The 25,812-nt window shown below is 46.9% G+C and overlaps 1 protein-coding gene across 1 annotated transcript in view; it reads left to right on the top strand.

The window, feature by feature from the left end:
* LOC125425577 (solute carrier family 22 member 13-like) overlaps positions 1-25,124 on the top strand; it is a 32,975-nt gene extending 7,851 nt beyond the window's left edge. Inside the window, exons 2-8 of the mRNA XM_048483156.1 lie at positions 1,093-1,527; positions 4,524-4,627; positions 4,874-5,028; positions 6,213-6,381; positions 9,648-9,768; positions 13,585-13,679; positions 24,869-25,124. Coding sequence (XP_048339113.1) covers positions 1,171-1,527; positions 4,524-4,627; positions 4,874-5,028; positions 6,213-6,381; positions 9,648-9,768; positions 13,585-13,679; positions 24,869-25,124 — 1,257 coding nt within the window. The 5' untranslated portion in view covers positions 1,093-1,170. The remainder of the gene's footprint in view (positions 1-1,092; positions 1,528-4,523; positions 4,628-4,873; positions 5,029-6,212; positions 6,382-9,647; positions 9,769-13,584; positions 13,680-24,868) is intronic.
* Positions 25,125-25,812: the final 688 nt, after the last annotated feature.

Raw genomic sequence — 25,812 nt, 5'->3', positions numbered from 1 at the left:
TCTTTGCTGGTGGTTGGTTTTGAAGACTTCAGAGGCTGGGTGAACGGGCTTGAAGAGGATGAAGGTTCCCAGAAAACTCTCACCATTTACATACACAAAAACCCTGAAACAATAAATTCTAACATTTACAATATAGCAAAAAATAAACTCCCTTCCCACTAGTTCCCAACAACATTGCAGTTACCTAAAGAAAGGTGTTAAGGGCTTAATAAAATCAATCAAGGTCCCAGCCTGGTAGCCTCGCTTCCTCCAACCTCATGAGTTCTGCAGCATTCTGCTTCTTTTCAGACTCCACCCCTTTCTGGGTCATCCCATTCTTACACAGGGGTTACACTTAGGGCACTTTCGCACATGCACTTTCAATCCACTTCCACAATGGTTTGAGAGTGGATTTTGCTATTTCGCACAGTAAAATCCATCTGCAAAGTGAATTGGAAGTGGATTGAAAGTGCATTATTCTGCATGTGTGAAAGTGCCCTTAGAGTCCAAGATCTGATGACAACAGTCCTTTCTGTACAAATCATTGAAACTGTTTTCAAAACCTTTCAATTCCGCTCTGTAGGTCCGCACAACCGCCCTCAAAAAGATCCACGGCTGCCATTTAGAAGAAGAAGAAGAGTTTGGATTTATATCCCCCCTTTCTCTCCTGTAGGAGACTCAAAGGGGCTTACAATCTCCTTGCCCTTCCCCCCTCACAACAAACACAACAAACACCCTGTGAGGGAGCTCCGAGAAGCTGTGACTAGCCCAAGGTCACCCAGCTGGCGTGTGCAAGAGTGCACAGGCTGATCTGAATTCCCCAGATAAGCCTCCACAGCTCAGGCGGCAGAGCTGGGAATCAAACCCAGTTCCTCCAGATTAGATACACGAGCTCTTAACCTCCTATGCCACTGCTGCTCCTGTTTTACATGACTTCCCCCCTTTTTTGAGCTAGTGGCCAAGCTAAAAAAAAGCCTTGCTTCAATAGGCAAAGGATTATTTTTTGCAGGAAGCGTGTGGCTGAACCTGCTGCAATTACATACTAGGACAGATCCCATACGTTCAGTCGATGACCAAGCCCGATTAATTATTGCCTCTTTTGATTCTTTACAGCTGTAATTGTGTTTAACCATTAATTCCGGGACCCAGATGTGACAAAGATCCACGCCAGTCGCCGGTGAAGACAGAAACATGGAATTTGGAGACCTCTTGAAGGCGATTGGGGAGTTTGGGAGGTTTCAGAAACTCCTGGTGTTCCTCCTATGCATTCCCAACTTCCTCACTCCCTTCCACATGTTTGGCCAAGTGTTCATTGTCACGGACGTGCCTCACCGTTGCAACACCAGCTGGATCCGCAAGCTGAACTTGAACCTCACTGAAGAGCAGGAACTGAATTTGACAATCCCGAGGAGGCCAGATGGATCTTTTGAGGAATGCCGTAGGTTTACTCCTGTACAAGACGTACAGTTGTTTCCACTCAATTCCACAGAAACATGCCGAGACGGCTGGGTCTATCCTGATACGCTTCAGCCAACGTTGCGTACAGAGGTGTGTACTTTAGATTTACTGTTAATGTAAGAAACTGCCTTATATGGACTTTGGTCCAAGTCGCAGTCCTGTTTATTTTAACTGGTCAGGGCTCTCAGGCAGAGAAAGGTGTTTCTCAATACTTTCTTCCTTTAATTGGGGATGCCAAGCACAGACCCTGGGACATTCGGTATCTGCAAAGCAGGGTTTCTCCCATCATGCTCTAGTCCCTCCTGAATGTCCAGATCCTGTTTTGGACATTTTCTCTGCTTCAGATTCAGGCTACACATAGAACTTTCTTTGGGCTAGCTGAATAGATTTCCAGCTGGTGCTCTCCCGATACCACTCCAAACAAACTTGGCTAGCAAGCTAGGCTGGACAGGGAACAAAGAAGTAGCAAAATGACGCAGCAGCAAAAAAGGCGAATGCAATCTTGAGGTTGTAACAACAGACCATTTTCCCCTTCCTTTCGGCACAGCAGGCACCTTGTGAGGTAGGTGGGGGCTGAGAGAGTTCTGAGAGAACTTTGAGTAGCCAAAGGTCACCTAGCAGTCTTTATGCATATGAGTGGGGAAACAAATCCGGTACACAAAAGTCCGCCTCTTTTGTGGAGGAGTGGGGAATTAAACCCAGTTCTCCAGATTAGAATCTACCTGCTCTTTGGACTTGACTTAATAAGTGTCAAGGCAGGCAGGCATCCAGCTTGTAGTGAAGCAGTATAATCATTTTTGTGAGGAGTAAGACATAAGCATCGTTGTCTGACATTATTTACAAACACTAGGTTCATATTTCTCATGTCAGGAGACTTCCCCATTCCTCCACGCCACTCCAGGCTGCCAACTGAGTCTCTGGGAAGTCTGTTCTGGGGGAACACTCTTGAAGAAGAGAAGAAAAGTTTGGATTTATATCCCCCCTTTCTCTCCTGTAGGAGACTCAAAGGGGCTGACAATCTCCTTGCCCTTCCCCCCTCACAACAAACACCCTGTGAGGTAGGTGGGGCTGAGAGAGCTCCGAGAAGCTGTGACTAGCCAAAGGTCACCCAGCTGGCGTGTGTGGGAGTGTACAGGCTAATCTGAATTCCCCAGATAAGCCTCCACAGCTCAGGCGGCAGAGCTGGGAATCAAACCCGGTTCCTCCAGATTAGATACACGAGCTCTTAACCTCCTACGCCACTGCTGCTCCAGCATAGCATGGCAAAGTGGAAGATTGAAGAAGAAGGGGGAATTAGCAGACACTGGCTCCTTCACTGACAGGAAAACAGACCATGAGATTTGGGGCACTGATTCCAAACATGGTGCCCAGTAGTACGACAGCATCCACCAACACTTTTCTTGCGCCCTGGCAAATGTTTTTAGAAAGTGGGCCTTTTGCCCAGCAAGACTTTCGATTGGTCCGTGGAGATCTCATTGGTCATGCAGATTTTTAAAATGTTGCTTTGGCAGCAGCTGCCACTATAGCACAAGAACTGTGTGGCTAAATGTAAAGTGTGGCAGCCATTTTGTGGCCGGCGTTGCTTCCTGTGGCAACCATTTGGGGCAGCCATTTTGTGTCTGCACCAACCATACTGTCAACATTCCAAAGGTGTCCGTGAGTTAGACAAGTCTCTTTTAACAAGCAGTTGGTATCATGTAGTAGCTTTTATTGCAATAAAGCAAAGACACGGAAATAAACGTGTGTCCCAAAGAAAAAAACACAAAGACACATGTCGGCCAACGAAGTTGGGGACCCTAGACGAATAGCGAACTGAAGGTTGTTTTTTTATAATTGAAACACAGCTTTTATTGACAAATAATTTATATGACTTGGGGCACAGGGATCAGAGCACAAGGATCTTCATTGTGTGACGGAATTTACGCTGTGGCAGCCATTTTGTGGATGGCTCCACCTCTTGTGGCAGCCATCGTATGGTGGCTATTTGTGTTTTCGCCCATCACGCTGTGTCAGAATCCCAAAGGGGCCTGCAGGCTGGAAAAGATTGGGGAACCCTGATCCAAACTACAGGAAAGGGGTTTGGGATTTTCAAGCTTCCAGTTCTCCATTTGTAAAGATTTGGCTGTTGCTAAAATTTACGAGTTGCAAATAATTCTAGGGATGTCTTCTGAGACGCAATTGAAGGTCACGTGAAGCACTTGCCAAACCTACAACATTCACTTTACCAACTTTGAGTGCACATGGCCATTACCTGGGGAACCAAAGAGTTATGAGAAAATTACCTTCAGGGGAACCGGCCAGCTTTTACTGCCCTTCCAATGAGGCTAAGTCTAGGTCAGGAGTCTGCAACCTGCGGCTTTCCAGATGATCATGGACTACAAATCCCATCAGCCCCCGCCAGTGTAACCTCAGCTTGTGGGTTCTGTGGGGGAGAACTTGGAATGAGTTTGCAACAACAATTTTTAAAAACAAAATGGTTTACTTTCTTAACATATAACATCAACATTTAACATCACACTTCAAGGTCCTGTTTAGGTTGCATTTTCAAGTCCTTATATTTACAGTCTACTGATACTGCCAAGTCCAATTCTTCTTTGCAAGTGGGTTGGCTCCTGAAGACTCCAAGGGCTGGGTGAACAGGATTCAACATGATGAAGGTTTCCAGGAGAACTCTCACCCATTACAACCACAAAAGAAACCCTTAACAAGGTGTTAAGGGCTTATTATACCATTCAAGGTCCGAGTCTGGTAGCCTTGTCTCCTCCAACTACATGAGGTCTGCTGCTTGCTGCTTTGAGTCTCCACCCCTTACTGGGTCAACCCATTCTGAGCATGGGGGTTACACCAGCATGGCCAATTGGCTGTGGGAATTGTAGTCCATGAACATCTGGAGAGCCGTAGGTTGCAGACCCCTGGTCTAAGTTGTCTAAATAGTTAAGCTGGCCTATATCTGGAAGCATATTAGGGGAATTGTTGATTCTGAAAAATGAGAAGGGGAGACAAAAGGAGAAATGGGAACGGCTGTATTCAGGAGGAAAATATAATGTTGGTGCTGACATGAAGATTTTGTGTTCTTCTTCTGCTAGTTTAATTTGGTCTGTGAGCGGAAAAACTTGAACGACATCTCTCAGTCCATTTTGATGGCAGGCGTTCTTGTTGGAGCTCTGGTCTTTGGACCACTGAGTGACAGGTAAGGAGAACCGCACCTTTGAGGTGACTTGGCTGGGCTTTCCTCACTCCAGCACATATGTTGTTTCAGAGATTTCATGGGCACAGAGCTTGTGAGCTTGTCTAATAAGGCCTGTTCCAAATCGAGTTTGCCCCTTTATAAAGCTAAGAAGTAGCTATCTTTTAATATACCTGCGTACATATCATGTCTACTTGTGTCCAGGTGATGACTTTCTTCTACTGACCATCTTGCATTTCTTCCCCTCAGGACCGGGAGCCGAAACATGATCTTGTTTTCTCTTCTCCTGATGGGCTCCTTTGGCCTCGGGGCTGCTTTTGCGCCCAGTTTGTATGTCTACATCGCCCTGAGGTTCATTGTGGGATCTTCTTTTGCTGGAATCAGTATCAGCATGGCGGCTTTGTGTAAGATTTCCCATACCTGACCCTTCTTTGGGAAGGGCTGGGCCTTGCGTTCAAAAGTGACAACTCCTGGGAATCCAGTTGATTATAGTTGTGCACCAAGGAAAAATCATTAAAGTATTGGATCCGGTTTTAGGGAGGGACTTTTTAAAAAAACGGTGATTGTTTCATTTTGGGCAGGGCATTGCCACTTTAGAATAAAAATCCATGTGGAGTTCTGGCACCCAGGGTTTTGGGGATCATTTTCTGTGCCCGTACACTGCAGATGCTGTTAAGAACATAAGAACATAAGAACAAGCCAGCTGGATCAGACCAGAGTCCATCTAGTCCAGCTCTCTGCTACTCGCAGTGGCCCACCAGGTGCCTTTGGGAGCTCACAGGCAGGAGGTGAAAGCAATGGCCTTCTGCTGCTGCTGCTGCTCCCAAGCACCTGGTCTGCTAAGGCATTTGCAATCTCAGATCAAAGATGATCAAGATTGGTAGCCATAAATCAACTTCTCCATAAATCTATCCAAGCCCCTTTTAAAGCTATCCAGGTTAGTGGCCATCACCACCTCCTGTGGCAGCATATTCCAAACACCCATCACACGTTGCTTGAAGAAGTGTTTCCTTTTATTAGTCCTAATTCTTCCCCCCAGCATTTTCAGTGAATGCCCCCTGGTTCTAGTATTGTGAGAAAGAGAGAAAAATTTCTCTCTGTCAACATTTTCTACCCCATGCATAATTGTATAGACTTCAATCATATCCCTCCTCAGCCGTCTCCTCTCCAAACTAAAGAGTCCCAAACGCTGCAGCCTCTCCTCATAGGGAAGGTGCTCCAGTCCCTCAATCATCCTCGTTGCCCTTCAATTCATTTCAATTGGCAGCTAATTCAAAGTGATTAAGGATAGTGCAGCGGTGTCCAACTCTGGCACTTCAGATGTTCATGGTTTTCCTTGAAATTATTCAGACACTTCCCCTGAAGATTGTTTCTATACCTTTTGATCCCACCTCTCCTCCAAGCCGGCTTGATTCTCCTCTCCCCGCGTATAGCCACAACGACCCTGTTAGGTGGGTGACAGCGTCTGTCCCAAGAAGAGTGCATGAAATTGCCTTTGGCTGAGTCATACCATTGGTCTGTCAGGGTGAACACTGTCTACTCTGTATCTTTGCTTCTAGGGTGTGACTGTCTCTGTACCCCCTTCCAGGTTCTGAGTGGGTTGGGCCTCTCTACCGCCCCCGTGCAATGATTATTACCCACTGTTGCAACGCTTTGGGGCAGATGACTTTGGCCGGGCTAGCTTACGGCATTCGGGACTGGAGGCTCTATCAGATTGTCGGCTCTGCTCCTGCATTGTGTCTCTTTTTTTATATATGGTGAGTGTGGGTATGCGATACTGCAACCTGAATTAGCCTGGGGAATTAACGGGAACAGACCTCGTGATACGAGAGGCTGGGCTTTGGTATCCCTATAGATTTTTACAGGGTTTTTTTTCACAGGAATCCAGAATTTAAGTGAAGTTTAATTGTGTTATTAAAGAACAAAAAAAAGGTACACACTCAGTTTGGCAAAACATACACACATGTACAGAGTTTCAAGGAATCTAGGATATAGATCAGGGGTCTGGAACCTGCGGCTCTCCAGATGTTCATGGACTACAAATCCCATCATCCCCTGCCAGCATGGCCAATTGGCCATGCTGACAGGGGCTGATGGGAATTGTAGTCCATGAACATCTGGAGAGCCGCAGGTTGCAGACCTCTGATATAGACAGAGGTGAAGGATAGATGGGAATAGTAGGGGTCATTGCAGGGAGGGTGATATTTATCAGTCCAGAAGAAAGGTCCAAGAAGGCAAGATCCAACGCCTGCACTGGGTACAGAGAGAGGGAGGGATGATATCGGGCACAGTGGAGTCAAACTAAAGGCAGTTCAGGAACCAAAAAGTGAGGGGTCCCAGATATAGGAAAATTTGGCCCTCTGGCAATGCTAAGAGAGACAGTCTTCCTGGGCAAAGCAAGATTCCGTTCTCAAGAGTGAACAACACAGTGGAAAAGACTTGAATGAGTCAGATTTGGGGAGAATCTAGTTGTTGATTGCAGTTGATGAATTTACAGAGTTGATTTACAACTCAGGATATTCCAATTCAAAGTAAGGTTCTCCAGCAGTAGGAGAGGTGTGAAACAAGAGAAAAGCAGTTACTTTGGGGTCTTGGGGGAGGATGTCAATATAGCCTGTGAGAGGATTGGAGAAGCGTATGCACAGATTTACTTTTCTACATTGAGCTATATTATAAATCATTCAGTGTACTCCTGGGGAAACCTTTGGAGGTGTAGCATATCTGTGAACTTTGGAATAGCTAAATAGAAAATTGGGCTTTAAGAAGGAGATTCGAAATAATAACCTATCCGGAAGTTATATAGCCCTATGTTATACTGAACATACATTGAGAATACATGTCTGTTGTTGTTGCTGTTACATTAGAAGCCAGGGGTTTGTAAGAGGCTTCTACTGTACATAGTTTGTCAATAAGACAGAAACAGAGAATATCCTGTTCATTTTGTTTATTGAAAAACATCTGTACAGTCTTCTTAGCTCTGTTTTCTTGGGTTATTGTCTAGAAAAATAGAAATAATTGTTTGAGAGATTGTGTGAGATTAATATTTACAGGTGTTGTTATACCTTTGCGCATTTGGTGCAGAGAGGCATTGGTTTAACTTTTAGGTGCGCCTACCCCATTGTTTATAGCATTCAATGGAGTTGGCAAACCGTCCTTCTTGAATAGCTTACCTCTGATTTGAGAGTTGATATTCACTTATTATGAGAGGCAGCGTGGTGTAGTGGTTAAGAGTGGCAAACTCTAATCTGGAGAACTGGGGGCTACACCTTTGAGGGTCCATAACTTTGGACCCCCTGAACCAAACTTCACCAAACCTGGGATGTATTATCAGAAGGGTCTCTTATTGATCACCCAGGTTTTGTAAAGTTTGGTCCAGGGGGTCCAAATCTATGGACTCCCAAACGGAGAGGCGGAGCTTCGGACATGAATGGGTTTTTTTTCAAACCCGAGAAACCCCCCTCTTACCTACGTCCATGTTCAGATGCAATACTGAACTCTACAAAAATGAGCCTGGAAGGATCTTTTGAGGGCACCTCCTAGTTTGAGAGCCAGCATGGTGTAGTGGTTAAGACCAGGTGGACTCTAATCCGGAGAACTGGGTTTGGTTCCTCACTCCTCCACATGAGCGGAGGACTCTTATCTGGTGAATCGGGTTTGTTTCTTCACTTATACATGCCTGTTGGGTGATCTTGGACTAGTCACAGTTCTTTGGAACTCTCTCAGTCCCACCTACCCTACCTTACAAGGTGTCTGTTTTGGGGAGAGGAAGGGGAAAAGGAATTTGGAAGCGCTCTTGGGTCTCCTTACAGGAGAGAAAGGGGAGTATAAATCCAAACTTCTCTTCTTCTTCATAACTTTGTCGGAACTGCTGACTAGCATTTCATTATGCTGGTTCTGCAAGTTATTTTTCAGTGAAAAGCAGGTCAAACACCAGAGGAGAAAAAGGAAAGAAAAACCCCCAGGAGTTAAGCCTCAAGCTCATTCTATAGGTGCCCACCATAGTTTGCTGTTGTGTCTGAAACCAACCTTACCTTTTTCCCCCTGCACAGTCCCCTTGGCCAGAATTCCCCTCTGGGTGCTGATGGTCTTTTAGATTGGAAGGAAGAGATGAGTGTGCTTCTTTGAGTTGTTTGTGGGCGATATATTTTTTTTGCTGAATCTAGGGGCAAAGTGTATTTCAAAAACCATTTCTTCATCTGATCCATAGGCTTTTCTGCATTCTCAGTTTCTTTGCTGATAAGTTCCTCTGTCTCTGTGCGTCTGTCAGTTCTGCAGGTGTTTTGCTCCCTCTAGTGGTCAGTTTGATATCCAACAAGTTTATATCCAGCATGAAAACCTGCAGTTTAAATCTTCCGGGGGATATGTGAGGTATAAACGTGTTTGGCATGGAATTGGCCCCTAGAGCACAGGTGTGAAACCCGCGGCCCTCCAGATGTTATGGACTACAGTTCCCATCATCCCCTGCCAGCATCATGTATTATCAGGAGAGTCTCTTATTGATGCCACCCAGGTTTTGTAAAGTTTGGTCCAGGGGGTCCAAATCTATGGACTCCCAAACGGAGAGGCGGAGCTTCGGACATGAATGGGCGGGTTTCAAACCTGAGAACCCTCCCCCCTTACCTACGTCCATGTTCAGATGCAATACTGAACTCTACAAAAATGAGCCTAGAAGGATCTTTTGAGGGCACTTCCTAGTTTGAGAGCCAGCATGGTGTAGTGGTTAAGACCAGGTGGACTCTAATCCGGAGAACTGGGTTTGATTCCTCACTCCTCCACATGAGGAGTGGAGGACTCTTATCTGGTGAATCGGGTTTGTTTCTTCACTTATACATGCCTGTTGGGTGATCTTGGACTAGTCACAGTTCTTTGGATCCCCCAAAATAACAGTAACTTACAAGCAAGGAAACTGAGAATGTGGGGAAAACTCATGTCACACTCACAGCACGGCATGTGGCAGCTCGGCTTTTTGCTAGGCGAATTCACTTGCGGCTCTTCATGCAATCTGCTCCTCCACCTTTTTCAGGGTCCTTCCCAGTTCTGCTCGATGGCTTTTGACAAAAGGGAAGGTAGAGGAAGCAAAGAAGATCATTCGAAAGGCAGCATCAATCAACGACCGAACCATCTCAGATGAAATGCTCAACAAGGTATCCGAAGGCTGGGATTTCTAACGCTCGTAGGTTTGCCAACCTCCAGGTGGGGCCTGGAAATCTCCCAGAAGTATAACCAATCTCCTGACAACAGAGATCAATTCCCCTGGAGAAAATGGCTTCTATGGTGGGTGGACATTTGGGGCTGTACCTGTGGTGGGATCCAAACATTTTAGTAACAGGTTCCCATGGTGGTGGGATTCAAACAGTGGCGTAGCGCCAGTGGGGCTGGGTGGGGCATTCCGGGGGCGTAGCCGGGCATTCCAGGGGCGGGGCATTAATAATTTCTCTGTTACTGTAAAAAACTCTTACTCTGAAAAAAAAGTTCCTAATTTCCAGCTGGTACCTTTCTGCCCATAATTTAAACTCATTATAGCAAGTCCTATCGTCTACTGCCAACAGAAACAACTACTTCTCCTCTAATTGACTATCTGTCAAATACTTAATACTTTCAAATACTTAATTTTGTTTCTAGAAATCAAAAGAAGGATACTTTCCTTAAACAAAGAACTTTACCATATTTCTAAAATATGTTTTTAAAACAGCCCAACAACAGGGAGAATTATCCCTTTTTCTCCCTTCGCTAACCAGCCACATAGGAAACAAGAGGACTTTATGATTTTTGGACCTAATGGAATTTCTAACGGAAAAGCAGACCCAATTAGTAACCCCCTCTCGGCACACACAAATAATTAGTAACCCACTCTCGGGAACTGGTGAGAACCGGCTGGCTCTCACCTCTGGACTGTACCCTGGGCTGAGGTCCCTCCCCGAATCTTGCCCCCACCAAGCTCCACTCCCCCCCCCCACATTTCTAGGAATTTCCCAACCTGGAGTTGGCAACTCTAGATGCTCATCTTTCCAAATAGTTTTGAGACAAAAGAAAATGTAGTTTGGAGGAGATAAAGTGTATTTCAGGCAACCATTTCTTTATCTAAAACATACAGCAGGTAGAAGGAAAATGTCCCTGCAATTTGCTTTTCTAGCAACTAGTCCCACGGACAAAATGAAGGAGGAGGTGGACTGGCTGTTGGTTTTCCCTCCTGTGAATGTTGTTATCATGAGCTGTGAATTTTCCAGCCTCTAGGGGAGATTGGCCACTTTTACACCTGATTGCTAGACTACAGAGATCCCCCTCAAGAAAATGAGGTCCCCCTCAAGAAAATGGCGGCCATGGAGGGTGGACTCTATGCAGTGGTGGGATCCAAAAATTTTAGTAACAGGTTCCCTCACCAGCCCCCCCCCCCTCAGCAAAGGGGGCAGAGGAGTACCTAGGCAAACCTGAGCCCTGGGCAAAACCTGAGTTGGATGCCCTCCCCATGGGCAGCCACCCCACCACGACCCCCCCAAAGTTTTTTGCACCAGGTCATTTCTAAATCATCCAACTCACAAATCTGAACACAGCAATGGTGAAACACACAGGTTCTTTGATAGAGACTGGTGAGATAAAAGGTACGAACGGCTGAGAATCAATGAATTGCAGGACCTGGAAGGGATTAACACAGTTCAGGGAGTTACATTATTAGTTGCAATTGCTATATGGAACCTTCACGTTCAAAGGCAGGATGCTTCTTGGGGAGGCGAGGGCGTGGAGACGGAAGAGCGGACCCCATTAGTATCCCCCTCTCGGCACACGCAAATAATTAGGAACCCACTCTCGGGAACTGGTGAGAACCTGCTGGATCCCACCTCTGACTCTATGACCTTGTACCCCACTGAGGTCCATTTCCTCCCCAAGCTCCATTCTCAAATCTCCAGGAGTTTCCCAATTGGGGTCTGGCAACCCACCCACCCAGCCCCAGCCAGTGGCCAGGGGACCTGGGAGCCCTAATGCCGAGGTACCTCCCGTCACCGAATGTCCATTGCAGCAAGATTTCTTGTACAGATTTTGTTTCCACAAGCCCTGCTTTCACTTCCCAATCTGTCCGCAGCAAGCGAGATCACTTCTATCATGATTTTAATTTGTTTTGCCTCCGGAGTGGGGCACAGTTGCCAGCGAGTGCAGCTTTGCCCCGGACATCTTCCCTCCACCCACAGCCAGCCTTCCCACACCCTCCCACTGCCATCCATTCCTCCCCCCTCGCCTCCCTTCCATGTTGCTGGCTGCTTCAAGGAACAGAAAAGAAGCTCGCTCACACAACACTGGCCTCCGATTCTCTTGATCAATTTCAAGATACTGATATAAAGAACTTGGAAATAACAAGCCTCTGTTCTCCAGCAGCAGCAGCACAAACAGCTGACCTTAGTCATCTTCCACCCCGGCTTTGCTTCAGGATTCATGATGGTCTGGGGTTTGGACCTACGCCATTCTTTTGGGTGGCATATGCCCATTGATCCCAATGGAGGGCTTTTCAGTGGTGGGGAGGATTTTGTAATTTTTTTGCCTCCACACACCACCAAAAAACTCTCTGGAGGTGGCAGGTGGTGCCTCAAGGATGCCGTGTCTGGCTGCCCACGGTTCTGGGTTGGATTATCCTACTGGAGGTATTTATTTGGGGTATAGATTTAATTTGGGTTTTAATATGACCTTTTAAAATTTTAGTTTATTTTTCATAATTTTTATTGTATCATTTGAATATTCCATTTTATATTAATACTCTTCTTCATTCGTTTTCAAACAATACATTTTCCCCTTTTTCCCCTCCCCCCTGTATTTTCTTCATAGTTTTATCAAACAGCAGTAAGTTCATTCTTTGTAATCTCTTCTCCCATATCTCCTCATTGACTCCAGCTTCTTTCATCCAGTCCGCATATATTGTCCATATCTTCAAAATTTCGCTCTGTTTATCTTGCCACAGTTTATTTTTTGTTATTATTTCGAAAATGTCCAGTGTCACTTGTTCCCAGATGTATTCCAACCATTTCTGGATTGTCCATTTTTTCTTTTCTTTCCAGCCTAAAGCTATTGTTGCATGTGCTGCTTTGATCATTATTTTATACATATAGCTATATTTTTTATCTACCCTTCTATCCTCCATTACACCCATGAACATTAAATCATTATTTATCCCAATATTAATCTTCACCAGTTTCTCGATATATAACATTACAGTTGTCCAATTTTTTTCCACTTCTATACATTCCGTCCACATATGGCTATAATATGCCTCCTGATCTCCACAGTGCCAGCATTTAGGACTAATCATATATGCTAGTTGTTTTGGTGTTCTATACCATTTCAATATCACTTTTCTTTCCATATATTTCTCAATCCTTATATTTTTCCAACTGTCTATTAAATTTTTAGTTTTCCCAGTGTCTAGAAAACCTTCCTTCTCCCATTTTTGATTCCATGTTCTTATCATAAAGTCTTTGTCATCAACCATATACTTATATATATGTCCCAAAATTTTCCCTTTACATTTTTCATATAGTTCAAAACATTTAGCCATTATACATTCTCCTCTTATTCGTGAAACCTTTATCCTTTCCCAAATGCCCCTCAAGACCAACCAGTTCTCATTACCTCCTAACTCTATAAAATTTTGTAATGTCATAATTTCTCCTCCTTCTCTTATCAGATTTGCAACAGTTTGAATTCCTTGTCTTTTCAATGTTTTTATCACTTTTTTCCCCATCTTTTCCGGCCACACTTGCCAAAGGTGCCACATCCGGAGTGCCGGGCATCCATTTACCTCTTTTAAAATTTTAGTTATCTGATACTGTCTAATAAAATGTGAACTGTATTTTACACCACCACCACCCTCCTTTTCTCAGTCTTTTAGTTCCCAGCATGTTATACAGGTTGGGTTTTGTTTCCTGTCAGTTTTTCTGGTTAACATCATGTCTTTTTTCATTTTGAACAAATTGCAGCTGGTTCCTGAAACGAAGGCCAGATCTGGAAATGTCCTGGACCTCTTTAGGAAGCCACATCTGAGGAAACTTATTCTAATTATGGCCTGGGTATGGTAAGTCTTCCTGTGCTAATCGGTACCAATAAAAACGCACACATACTTTGTTTTTGGTGGTGACGTAGTTGAGAGAGGTGGACGCTAACCTGGAGAACTGGGTTTGGTTCCTCGTTCCTCCATATGAGCGGTGGACTCTTATCTGGTGAAATGGGTTTGTTTTCCCGCTCCTCCACATGAAGCCTGCTGGGTGATCTTTGGGAAGTCACAGTTCTCTCAGAACTCTCTCAGCTCTACCCACCTCACAGGGTATCTGTTGTAAGGAGAGGAAGAGAAAGAATTTGTAAGCCACTTTGACACACCTTAAAGGTGAAGAAATGTGACAAACTCCTCCTCCTCCTCCTCCTCTTCTTGATGTGTGGAAGGGTTGTTGCTGTAATTGTTCTTGGCCTGTGTCTCTATCAGTAAAATGGGCATAATGATCTAAACATCATCCTGAAACTTTCCACAAGGTAGAACAGTGATGGCAAACCTTTTCGAGACTGAGTGCCCGAACTGCAACCCAAAACCCACTTATTTATTGCAAAGAGCCAACTCAGCAATTTAACCTGAATACTGAAGTTTTAGTTTCGAAAAAACAGTGGGCTCAGAGGCGCGCGTTACTCGGGAGTAAACTTGCTGGTAGTCAGTGGCTGTGCTTTGAAGCAACTATGCAATGCTTCGAATGGATGAATCACAAACCTAGGAGGGTTTACTCAGAAGCAAGCCCCATTGGCAGCAACTGAGCATATTCCCAGGTAAAGGATTGCACTTTAGTTCTTCTCATGAAAATCAGTGGGGTTTAACAGCACGTAACAGGGTCACCTACACATTGCGCCCAGCGGCCCAGGCCAGCCTAGATGTGTGGGGAGGGGATTTTCTGCACCCCCCCCCCCCAACGAACTCTGTGCGTGCGTGCCCACAGAGAGGGCTCCGAGTGCCACCTCTGGCACGCGTGCCATAGGTTCGCCACCGCTGAGGTAGAACAAGGATGGACTCATATTCTGTGGCAACCAAGCACTAACTACTTCGGCACAGCATCCTACGGATCAGCTTTATTGCTGTGTGTGTGTGTGTGTGTGTGTGTGTGTGTGTGGAATCAAAGAACCGTCTTCAGGAACCAGCAAAATAGTTGCACTGGAGTTACACAACATTGCAATGATTAATAATGGCACGTAACTTCAGAGCCTTGGATCCCGTCCTTGCTGGCAATGACTTTCACCCACGCCCTGTTTGCTACCTCAGACTTTTTGAGGACACCCTTGTCTTTTGATTGGTACATTCTAACTTCGCGGGGCCCACCAGTTCCTACTTGCATTTGATTATACGGGACTGCACTTCAGTAAAAGAGCACATGTTTTGCGTGGCAACTCCAGTTTAAGGATCACGGATAGAAGGTGCTGGGAAAAAAAAGTTCTCACCTGGCACCCTGGGGTGCCGCCGCCAATAAAAACAGACAGTAGTTGTGATAAGTTTAAGGCTCAGCCATCTGAGAGACACCCCGAAGTCAAAGTAAATGGACAAGCCGATTGCCAAACAAAAACCGCATTCTCCTGGCTTCCGTGAATGCTCTCACCCCCTCGCTAACTTGTTGACGATTAACAGAGCAAAGGTGTAAAACCTGGCTGAAGGGTTGATAAAGCTTTATTCGACAACTAACATACTTGGCAGCGAAGAGACAGAGATGGTGTCCTGATTACCTCACGAGCTAAAAGAGAGAGAAAGACCAAGGGCGTTTCCCCACTTGCCCTTGCTGCTCTGGCACGCGCCCCGGGCGTCCCCACGACCCTGCGCTACGTGGCATCCTCAAAAGGCGTCGTTTGGAGGAGCACCAGGGATGCCGCGCGCTGAGGGGGCGCGAGAGCGGCAGCGTCGGGGCGGCTGCGCTGTTGCCGCCCCTGTCGTGGGGAGTGCCGGGGGACCCGGCGCTACTTGAGGAGAGTAGCGCGGGGCTTGAGGTAAGTGGGGAAAGGGCCCAAGGCTTTATTCTGCACCTGCAGGACAATGCGGTTTCAATCCACTTTCAATGCACTTGGGAGCTGTGCAGAATAGCAAATCCACTTTCAAACAATTATAAATGGGACGCCGTGTCCCTATAGGCTGTACATCTCTGCTCTGTCCTCCCCAGGCCCTACTCCCAAATCTCCAGGACCTTTCCAACCTGGATCTGGCAACCGTACCCCTACTTTCCCTGTCTGTAGTCAGGGTGGCCCTATTTGTTCCAACTATACATTTTTCCTTTTTCACCCACTGTAAGGAATTCCATAGAGCAGAAATAAAAGGCTTTTTTGGTTGAAAGACCGTTTATTCAGACATCTTAGAAAGCTCACGTACACGCCGTGACAGGAATGCAGTCTCCCGCCAGAACCACAGGTTATAAGCTTTTCCGTCCCATCCCCCTCCCGGTTTCCCCAGTCCCATTCTCATGGGAACGGCATTCTCATCTCTTTCTGTGAGATAAGGCCTCTACCAGGGAAATAGCCGCCGCTTCTGGCCCATCGCCCGAGTCCTGGAATTCAGTCAAGGCCAAGCGGCTGTGCTGAGAATCAACACCATTGAAACCTTTACACTCTGCCTCCCCTAAGAAAAACTTCTCCCCCCCTGGTTTGTGCGGGAAGGTACGATGGAAAGCAGAAATAAGGGAGGGGGCGTCAATATTTTCTGAATACACCCATTGATTATACCCAGAGGAATACCCCACCCAAGAAACCAAGTATTGCAAGCGATTGCGATTAAAACGAGAGTCCAGGATGGCGTCAATTTCATAATGCTTGTGGCCATCAATTATAGTCGGCGGGGGTATTTCCGGAGGGTCGTGCCAGGCATCGGAAGCGGGAGCCTCCTTGAGCAAGCTGGAATGAAAGACAGGATGGATATTACTTAACGAATTAGGCAAATCTAACCGGGCAGTAACATCATTAATCACTTTTGTAATTCTAAAAGGTCCCACGAACTTTTTGCCCAGTTTTGAGAATTTATGTACGTCTCTGAGGTTTTTCGTAGACAAATAGACCCAAGCCCCAACACGCAAAGGAAAGTCAGAACGATGTTTATCCGCCTGGAACTTTTGGGAATCTTTAGCTTGTTGCAAAGCAGTCTGAACCGTTTTCCACCCCTCAGCCAGAGATGAAATCCATTGCTGGAATTCTGGAGGATGCAGCGCCTCCGCGGGTAGTTGGGGCAATGGCGGGAAGGAGCGGCCAGACACAATTTCGAAGGGGTTTTTTTGCGTACTGCTATGAACGGCATTGTTGTAGGCATATTCTGCAAACGGAATTAAATCGCACCAGTTGTCTTGGTGATAGTTGGTGTAACAACGTAAATACTGTTCGAGAGTTCTGTTCGTTCTCTCCGACTCACCGTCACTTTGAACGTGGTAGGGGGCGGCAACCGCCGGGGTGGCCCCCAATAAGCCCAGGAAAGCTTTCCAAAATTTTGAAATGAATTGAGGCCCGCGGTCGGACACCACCTTGAGGGGGGAAGAGTGTAGACGATATATATGTTGAATGAACAATCGCGCCAATTTAGGAGCGGAGGGAATGGAGGTGCAGGGGATGAAATGGGCTTGTTTGGAGAATAGGTCCACCACCACCCACAAGACTGTGTTTCCTTGGCTCTCTGGTAAATCCGTAATAAAATCCATTGAGATAACTTCCCAGGGACAGGAGGCAACCGGGAGAGGTTTTAGCAGTCCATGGGGCTTTCCCGGAATGGATTTGGCCTCCGCACAAACAGAGCACCCCTTGATATAAACCTCAATGTCTTTGCGCATGGCGCGCCACCAGAATTGACGGCGGGCTAAATGCAGTGTCTTGAGAAAGCCAAAATGTCCAGCCGAGCGGGCATCATGACAGGCTTCGAGAACCTGTTTACGAAGGGGGGGAGGCACGTACCAACAATCCCCCCGCTTCCAAACACCATTCACTAAGCGCAGCTGGGAGTCGCCTTCCTCCGCCGGCGGCTCCCGAAGACCCGCCTCCTCGAGTTCCCGCAGGAAGGGGGAGACCAGGCTGGGAACGGGTGATGGAGGAGGAGCGGATGTCTGAGATCGAGTGACGGCCAGCCCTAGTTGGGAGGGGGAGAGAACAGTGCGCGGGATGTCTCGTAAAGCAGCTCCACCCCCCTCCCCGGGAAGGCGCGACAGCGCATCAGCCAGTTTATTGGTTTTTCCGGGGGAAAAATGGACAGTGAAAGAAAAACGGGAAAAGAAATCGGCCCAACGTAGTTGTTTTGCAGACATTCTGAGGGGGGTGGAGAGGGCGGCCAAGTTCTTGTGATCCGACCAAACCTGGAAGGGGTGTTTAGCCCCCTCAAGCCAGTGACGCCAAGTGGAAAGCGCTACCTTGATGGCAGCAGTCTCTTTATCCCCTACGGTCCAGTTGAGTTCTGAGCCGGAGAATTTTTTTGATAAATAAGCACACGGAACAAGCCTACCATCTTTATTTCTCTGCAACAGGGCTGTGCCAAGCGCCTTGTCCGATGCATCCACGTGAACCACGAAAGGAAGGTCTGGGTCGGGGTGTTTTAAGACAGGTTTGGTAGTGAAAGCCGATTTCAAAAGCTGGAAGGCTGTTTGACATTCCTGAGACCAAGGGAGGGGAGCTCCGGGCTTGGCAGCCTGTGAGTCTTTACCCTTAGTGCGTAAGAGGTCTGTGAGTGGAAGGGTTAGTTCAGCAAATTGGGGTATAAAATCACGATAAAAATTAGCAAATCCTAGGAAGGATTGGAGCTCTTTCCGGTTGGTGGGGGCAGGCCATTGGAGGACTGCGTCAATCTTCGCAGGATCCATTTTTAAACCCTCAGATGAGATCCTGTAGCCTAAATAGTCTATGGAGGATTGATGAAAACAGCACTTAGACAGTTTTGCGAAGAGGGAGTTGTTGAGTAAACGTTGCAATACTTCCCGAACCAAAGCCTCATGCTCCTCCATGGTTTGTGAATAAATTAAAACATCGTCTAAGTACACAACTACTCCTTTATATAGTAAGTCATGCAAAACTTCATTGATGAGGGCCATGAATGCGCCGGGTGCCCCAGCTAACCCGAATGGCATAATTAAGTATTCATACTGTCCAAATTTAGTATTAAATGCTGTTAAATGTTCGTAGCCTTCTGCAATCCTGACTCTGTAGTAGGCTTCCCTCAAATCCAACTTAGTAAAAATTCGTCCCTTGCCCAATGCATCTAAGAGGTCCTTGATTAAGGGCAAAGGGTATTTATTGGACATGGAAACAGCATTTAATCCTCGGTAATCAGTACAAAGTCTTAAAGACCCGTCCTTTTTCTTTACAAATAGGACAGGAGCGGCGTGCGAATGTTTGGTAGCCCTTCGTATGAATCCGCGAGCAAGGTTTTTATCTAAGAAGGCACGGAGTTCCTTCTCTTCGTTGGGGCTCATACGATAGATTCTACCCTTGGGTAGTTGAGCCCCGGGCTGTAATATGATTTTGCAGTCAGTGTCTCTATGGGGGGGCAATTGATCACATTCCTGTTCTTGAAACACTCTGGCTAAGTCCTGGTAAGCTGGTGGAATGCCTGTGGAATTGAAAGTCATTGGGATGTGCACAGCCGAAGAAACCAGGGGTTTTGTGTCATTGGATGGTGGGTTGTCCCCCCAATGCATATGCTCTCCACATGGGGGATCAGTGAATTCTAGAATCCGTTCTTTCCAAATAATATTTGGTTCATGTAACAATAACCATGGCATGCCCAGGACAATGGAATGTTTGGCCACTGGAGCAAGTATAAAACTAATCTTCTCCCAATGGTCAGCGCAACGAAGAAGGACAGGTTGCGTTTTGAATCGAGCCGGGCCCTCGGCTCCGAGTGGGCTGCCGTCCATTTGTGTGAACGGTATGGGCTTTGCTAGAGGAACTCGGTCTAAACCGAGCTCTTCAGCCACTTGGGGCCGCATTAAGCAATGGGAGCAGCCAGAATCTACGAGGGCTGAGGCTAGAATACGTGTATGCTTAGCAGGGTTGGCCAGAACCGCTTGAACAGTAATGGGGGCGCTGCCTTCACTCACCGCATCTGGAGTAGGATCCACATCCATGGGTGCTGATGAGAGGCAAACCGCCACTTCCCCCTCCTCGGGATCACCTTCGGTAACAGCTTTAGACGAGCCCGTTGGAGGAGGGCCGGATCTCCGTGGTGGCTTGGCAGAGGGGGTGCGTGGGGTCGGAGCGGTGGACTTCTGTTTTTTCGGGCAGTTGGCAGCCAGATGGCCTGGTCCTCCGCAATAGAGGCACAATCCCAAACGTCGACGGCGTTCGGAGGTGGTTTCGGTAGAGACGGCTGGGCTTGGCTTGCGAGTCGCAGAGGTGGTCGTAGTAGCGGGTTTCGGGCGTGGACGCCCCCCGGAGCGAGCGTAATCCAAACGAGCCGCTACTTGTGATCCCAATTCGATCCATTCAGCGATAGTGCGCGGGATACGGATGAGAAACACCGTTTCTCGCAGTTTGATGTCAATGGCATCAGAGAAGTATTCACATTTCATGCGTTCAGGCCACTCAGGAGGAAGTCGAGCAGCCGCCGCACGGAATTCACGAGCAAATTCGGCAAAAGAACGGTTGCCCTGCTGAATAGATTTTATGGTACGGATGGCTTCATTTTCAGCGTCCGGATCCTGGAAGCGGGCCCGTAAGGCTTGAAGAAATGCAGCCACTGTGCGAGTATCATCCGCCTGCAGCTCAAAAAGAGTCACAAACCAGTCAGCAGCCACCCCATCCAGGACAGACCCGATGTCCCGTATTTTTTCACGTTCAGATCGATATAAGTCGTCATACTCCTCCATATGTGCATCGAGTTGCAGGATGAAGTAGGGGAGTTTAGAAGCGGTCCCGTCGAAACGGGCAGGGATCGGGGGCCTGTAGTATCCCCTCTCCATGGCCCTTGGAGCCCGCTGGGGCTGCGGTTGCGCGGGTTGAGGCGGCGGAGCGGGAAGAGCAGGAATCGGTGGAGGCACGGGGCCTGGCGCCGCTGGCCCTCTTTGGCGAGCAGGACCTTGGGAGGCGGCAGGTGCGCGAGTAGCAGGACCTAGAAGCGTCGCTCCGATAGGAGGGGCATTGGTGTTGGGCGCTTGGGTGAAGGCGTAGGTACCAACTCGGGGCATCCTATCCCGCTGTTTCTTCAACTCTTGTTCCAAGACAGCTAATTCCCTCTCCTTGCGAGTCAAGGCATCTTGATGCGCATGCAAGGCCGCTTTTTCTCGGTCCAGTTTGGCTAATTCGTCTCGTTGCATGGCTGCAGTTAGTTCACTTTGCGTTCGGATGGCTTTAATGCCTTCGCGTTGACGTTCCAGGTCCATTCTAGAGTGTTCCAGGACCTTATCATGGATCGATAAATCCTGCATATATTGCCGTTGCAACGCGTCTTTGGCTCGGTCCAGTTCGAGTTGGATGTCTTTGCGCTGTTGTTCACGGTCTCTTTGCAGGTTTTCACGCTCTTTTTGCAGCTGTTCTCGTTCCTCCTCCCATAGCTGGCGTTCACGGGCCCACGCTTCTTGGGCATCTCGCAGTCGGGCCACTTCCTCGTTCCAGTTTTCTTTGGACGGGAGGGGAAACAAATCCGGATGGGGAGTCAGACTTTCTTCGGATTCCTCCTCATCGGAGAGCAGCACCTCAAGTCCACCGACGGCTCCACGGGGCACCTCTTGTGCATCAGCTACCCTACGTCCGGGATCTGAAGGGCCCGGTTGGGAGCCGGCCCGGAAACCCCTCCCAATCCCCGATCCCGCTAAAGTCCCGGTATCAACTGCGGTCTTGGGACGAGCCCCGGTGCTATGCCACTGTGGATTCTTGGGGGCATCATCGAAATACGAGTCATACATACATACATACATACATAATTTATTTACGGTCATTGACCAGCAAGATCCAAAAGAATTAAAATCATAAAATTTACAGATATTACAAATATACAGATTAAAACAGTTAACAAAATACAGATAATAGACCTCAGGAACTCAGAACATCAGCTCAAGATAATGAGTGGAAGGTCAGTCTAATAATAATTAGTAATAAGGATTAGCTGGCAGAGCCAGTAGTGCTCTGTCGGGCCTTCCTGATTTTACTTGATATCCAGGCAAACTTGGCAACAGAATACGTTAGATTTTTATTGGTATCTGATAACAGTATTTTAACCTTTTCTTTCTTAGCCAAAGGAATGTTTGTCTGGTCAAAGGACAGAAGCATCCAACGTATCTCATCATAGTATGAGCATTCAAATAATATGTGTTCCGAGTTTTCAACACCTCCTATTTGACAACTGCAAATTCTGCCCTCAGTTGGTACTTTGTTATAAATCCCGTTGGTATAATTAGACGAAAGGGCGTTGTAACGGAGTAGGCTGTAGGCTCTTCGATAGTTAACGTTAAACAAAGAAGTAAGATAAGGCATTATTGAAAGTTTATTCAGCATTATTTTGCTGAAGATTGGGTGTTTGAGTTTATTCAGGTCGTGTTGCCTCTCGACATCTATGATTCTAAGTTTAACAAGATCCCTAGCTCTATCATAATTCATGCTGGTAATTAGTTGTTGGGAGAGTCCATAATATGATAGTTTCCGTAAAACTGCTCTAAGCCACGGGGGAACAAATATGTCAGACAAGACAAGTCTTGCAAGACCCCTCTGGCAATCGCATAGCCTGAGCCAATATATTATAGAGAGTGTCCATAGTTTTGCTTGTACTGAAATTAGGCCAGTCTCTATACGCAATGCAGCGTTCGAAATGTTGTTTGGGAGCTGTAGGATGGACCTCAAGAATTTTGACTGAGGACGCTCAAGATTGCAGAGGGAGCCGGTTATGGTGAGTGGTGTACCATATGATAGTTGTGCCAATGATTTGGCCTTAAATAATTTGATGGCAGCCGGAATATGATGCCCACCTCTGTTCCAGAAATAATTTCTAATAGCTCCAGAGCTTCTAGACGCATTTGCAACAGCATATTTGATATGAGCCGTTCTAAGTCCTGATGACTGAAATACTACGCCCCGATATTTGTAGAGTGGAACCTGCTCCAATTTTTTCCCATTTAATTTCCATATATGGCGTTTAGGTCTAGTAGCGCAAACCATCACTTTGGTTTTTTCATAGTTAATTTCTAACTGGTTTTTCTGAGAATAGTCAGCAAGGGTCCTTAGGGCTCTCCTTAGGCCAATGGGGGTTCTAGAGATAAGAGCTAGATCATCCGCATATAAAAGTAAAGAGATACTTTTGTCAGCAATTTTGGGGGGATGGAGATCTGGGTTATTGAATAAGGCTACAATATCATTGATGTAAAAATTGAATAAGGAGGGGGCCAAAATACAACCCTGCTTGACCCCTCTGCTACTTTTGATTTCATTTGTTAGATAGCCTTGTGGGTTATATTTTACTTTAATGCTGGTATTCTGATAAAGTGCCCTGATTAGCATTAGTAACCGTTTATCTATATCGGTACTAAGCAATTTGTTCCAAAGTAAATCTCTTGAGATAGAATCAAAGGCGGATTTAAAGTCCACAAAGGCAATATAAAGAGAGGTCTGGGGCTTTGATGCGTATTTAGCTATGAGATGGTCCATGATTACACAGTGATTCTGTGTTGAATATCCCTCTCTGAAGCCCCCCTGTTCTTCTGCTAAATGGTTCCCTTGTTCCAGCCAGTCTCTCAGTTTCCAGCATAGATGTTTAGCATATAGCTTGCTGATAGTACTAAGTAGGCTGATGGGCCTATAACTCTCCGGGGTATTCCTATCACCCTTTTTATAGATAGGGACAATTACAGCTATTTCCCAGCCCTTAGGGGTTTTCCCTGATCTATCTATTGAGGTGAACAGTTTTGCCAGGACTGGTACCCACCAATCAGTGTTTCTTTTAATCAGGTCAGGAGGAACAAGGTCAAAACCAGGGGCTTTCCCATAGTGTAACGTGTCAATTAGCTTGCGCACTTCACAGGTGGTGACCTCTGGCCAGTTAGGGAGGAGAGTTGTTGTTTCTACACCATCAGGGCCAGCCAGTTCTAGAGCTGAGTACAGAGCTTTATAGTGAGTTTCCCAAATATCTGGAGGGATTGTAGCAACCGAAGATGGTTTCCGTGAGCAGTTAGATGTCAATTTCCAGAACAGCGCAGTGTTCTTAGAGCTCACGGCTAAATTAAGCTGTTCCCAAGCATCTAATATAGCTTGTTTCTTTGGAAATACGAGTCAAGGAACCGTTCAATCGACTCCTGGGTTGCCGCATGAAAGGTGGTCAGACCCATCTCCTCCGAGACAGGTTGCATCTGAGGTTTGTAATCCACACGAAAACGGGTAGAGATCCGATCCACAGGCGCACGATCCATAGACAGCGCCCCAAACGACTCATGCAACTCTGCATGATCGTTTCCGCGTCCCTCATCCCAACGAAGTAAGGGAAGACTCGTGTCGAGGCGAGGACGGGAGAGAGTTACCAGCGAGACCCGTTCTCCCGCTGGTTCCTCCAAGTCAGGAAGGGAAGGTTCGGAGCCCTCTATGGGGGCTACCGTGCCTTCCACAGTTTCAGGAATATTCAACCTCTGCATGCCGGAACACCAGAGGTCCACTGATATTTAGAAGTAAAATGAAGATTGATTCCTGTCACAATGTAAGGAATTCCATAGAGCAGAAATAAAAGGCTTTTTTGGTTGAAAGACCGTTTATTCAGACATCTTAGAAAGCTCACATACACGACGTGACAGGAATGCAGTCTCCCGCCAGAACCACAGGTTATAAGCTTCTCCGTCCCATCCCCCTCCCGGTTTCCCCAGTCCCATTCTCATGGGAACGGCATTCTCATCTCTTTCTGTGAGATAAGGCCTCTACCAGAGTAATAGCTGCCGCTTCTGGCCCATCGCCCGAGTCCTGGAATTCAGTCAAGGCAGTGCTGTGCTGAGAATCAACACCATTGTCACAGGAGGCTGTGCTGAGAATCAACACCATTGAAACCTTTACACCCACCTCCCCTCTCTTTTCCATTGATTATTTCAAGCAAGCAGCAGAAGGTTAATTCCTCTTATTCTCTTATTCCATAGTTCTTCGTTAAATCCGGCTTCTTCCATCCATTTTTCATACAATGTCCGTAGCTTCATAATATCTTCTAGTTTCGCTTGCCATCGTGTATTTTTTGCCAGTCTCTCAAAAATCTCTAACTGAATTTGTTCCCAAATTGAAGTTAAACGCATAGAGCCGAATTTCTGTTTTTTGCTTTGCTGGCAGGTTTGTGGACAGTCTGGTGTACTATGGAGTGAGCCTTCACGTGGAGGATTTCGGCCTGAGCATCTACACGACCCAGCTCGTCTTTGGAGCCCTTGAAATACCAGCACGGGCCTCCTGCATCTTCCTGCTGCAGTGGCTGGGCAGAAGGAAATGCCAGGCCGGCTGGCTTCTCCTGGCAGGAGTCATATGCCTGATCATCCCTGCAATCCCCAAAAGTATAGCCATCCTTTACATAAAAGACAAACTCGGCAGATGAGGGGGAATCTGAGAGTGGCCAGAAGAGTGGAGCACCTTCCTTGTGAGGAGAGGCTGCAGCGTTTGGGACTCTTTAGGAGCAGCAGTGGCGTAGGAGGTTAAGAGCTCATGTATCTAATCTGGAGGAACCGGGTTTGATTCGCAGATTTGCCGCCTGAGTTGTGGAGGCTTATCTGGGGAATTCAGATTAGCCCAGGCACTCCCACACACGCCAGCTGGGTGACCTTGGGCTAGTCACAGCTTCTCGGAGCTCTCTCAGCCCCACCTACCTCACAGGGTGTTTGTTGTGAGGGGGGAAGGGCAAGGAGATTGTAAGCCCCTTTGAGTCTCCTGCAGGAGAGAAAGGGGGGATATAAATCCAAACTCTTCTTCTTCTTCTTTAGTTTCGAGAGGAGACGTCTGAGGGGGGATATGATTGAAGTCTATGAAATTATGCATGGGGTAGAAAATGTCAACAGAGAGAAATTTTCCTCTTTCTCACAATACTAGAACCAGGGGGCATTCATTGAAAATGCTGGGGGGAAGAATCAGGACTAATAAAAGGAAACACTTCTTCACGCAACGTGTGGTTGATGTTTGGAATATGCTGCCACAGGAGGTGGTGATGGCCACTAACCTGGATAGCTTTAAAAGGGGCTTGGACAGATTTATGGAGGAGAAGTCGATCTATGGCTCCCAATCTTGATCCT

Source organism: Sphaerodactylus townsendi, unplaced genomic scaffold (genome assembly GCF_021028975.2).
Source record: "Sphaerodactylus townsendi isolate TG3544 unplaced genomic scaffold, MPM_Stown_v2.3 scaffold_82, whole genome shotgun sequence".
Classification (NCBI taxonomy): Eukaryota; Metazoa; Chordata; class Lepidosauria; order Squamata; family Sphaerodactylidae; genus Sphaerodactylus; species Sphaerodactylus townsendi.
This window is presented reverse-complemented; position numbering and strand designations above follow the sequence as displayed.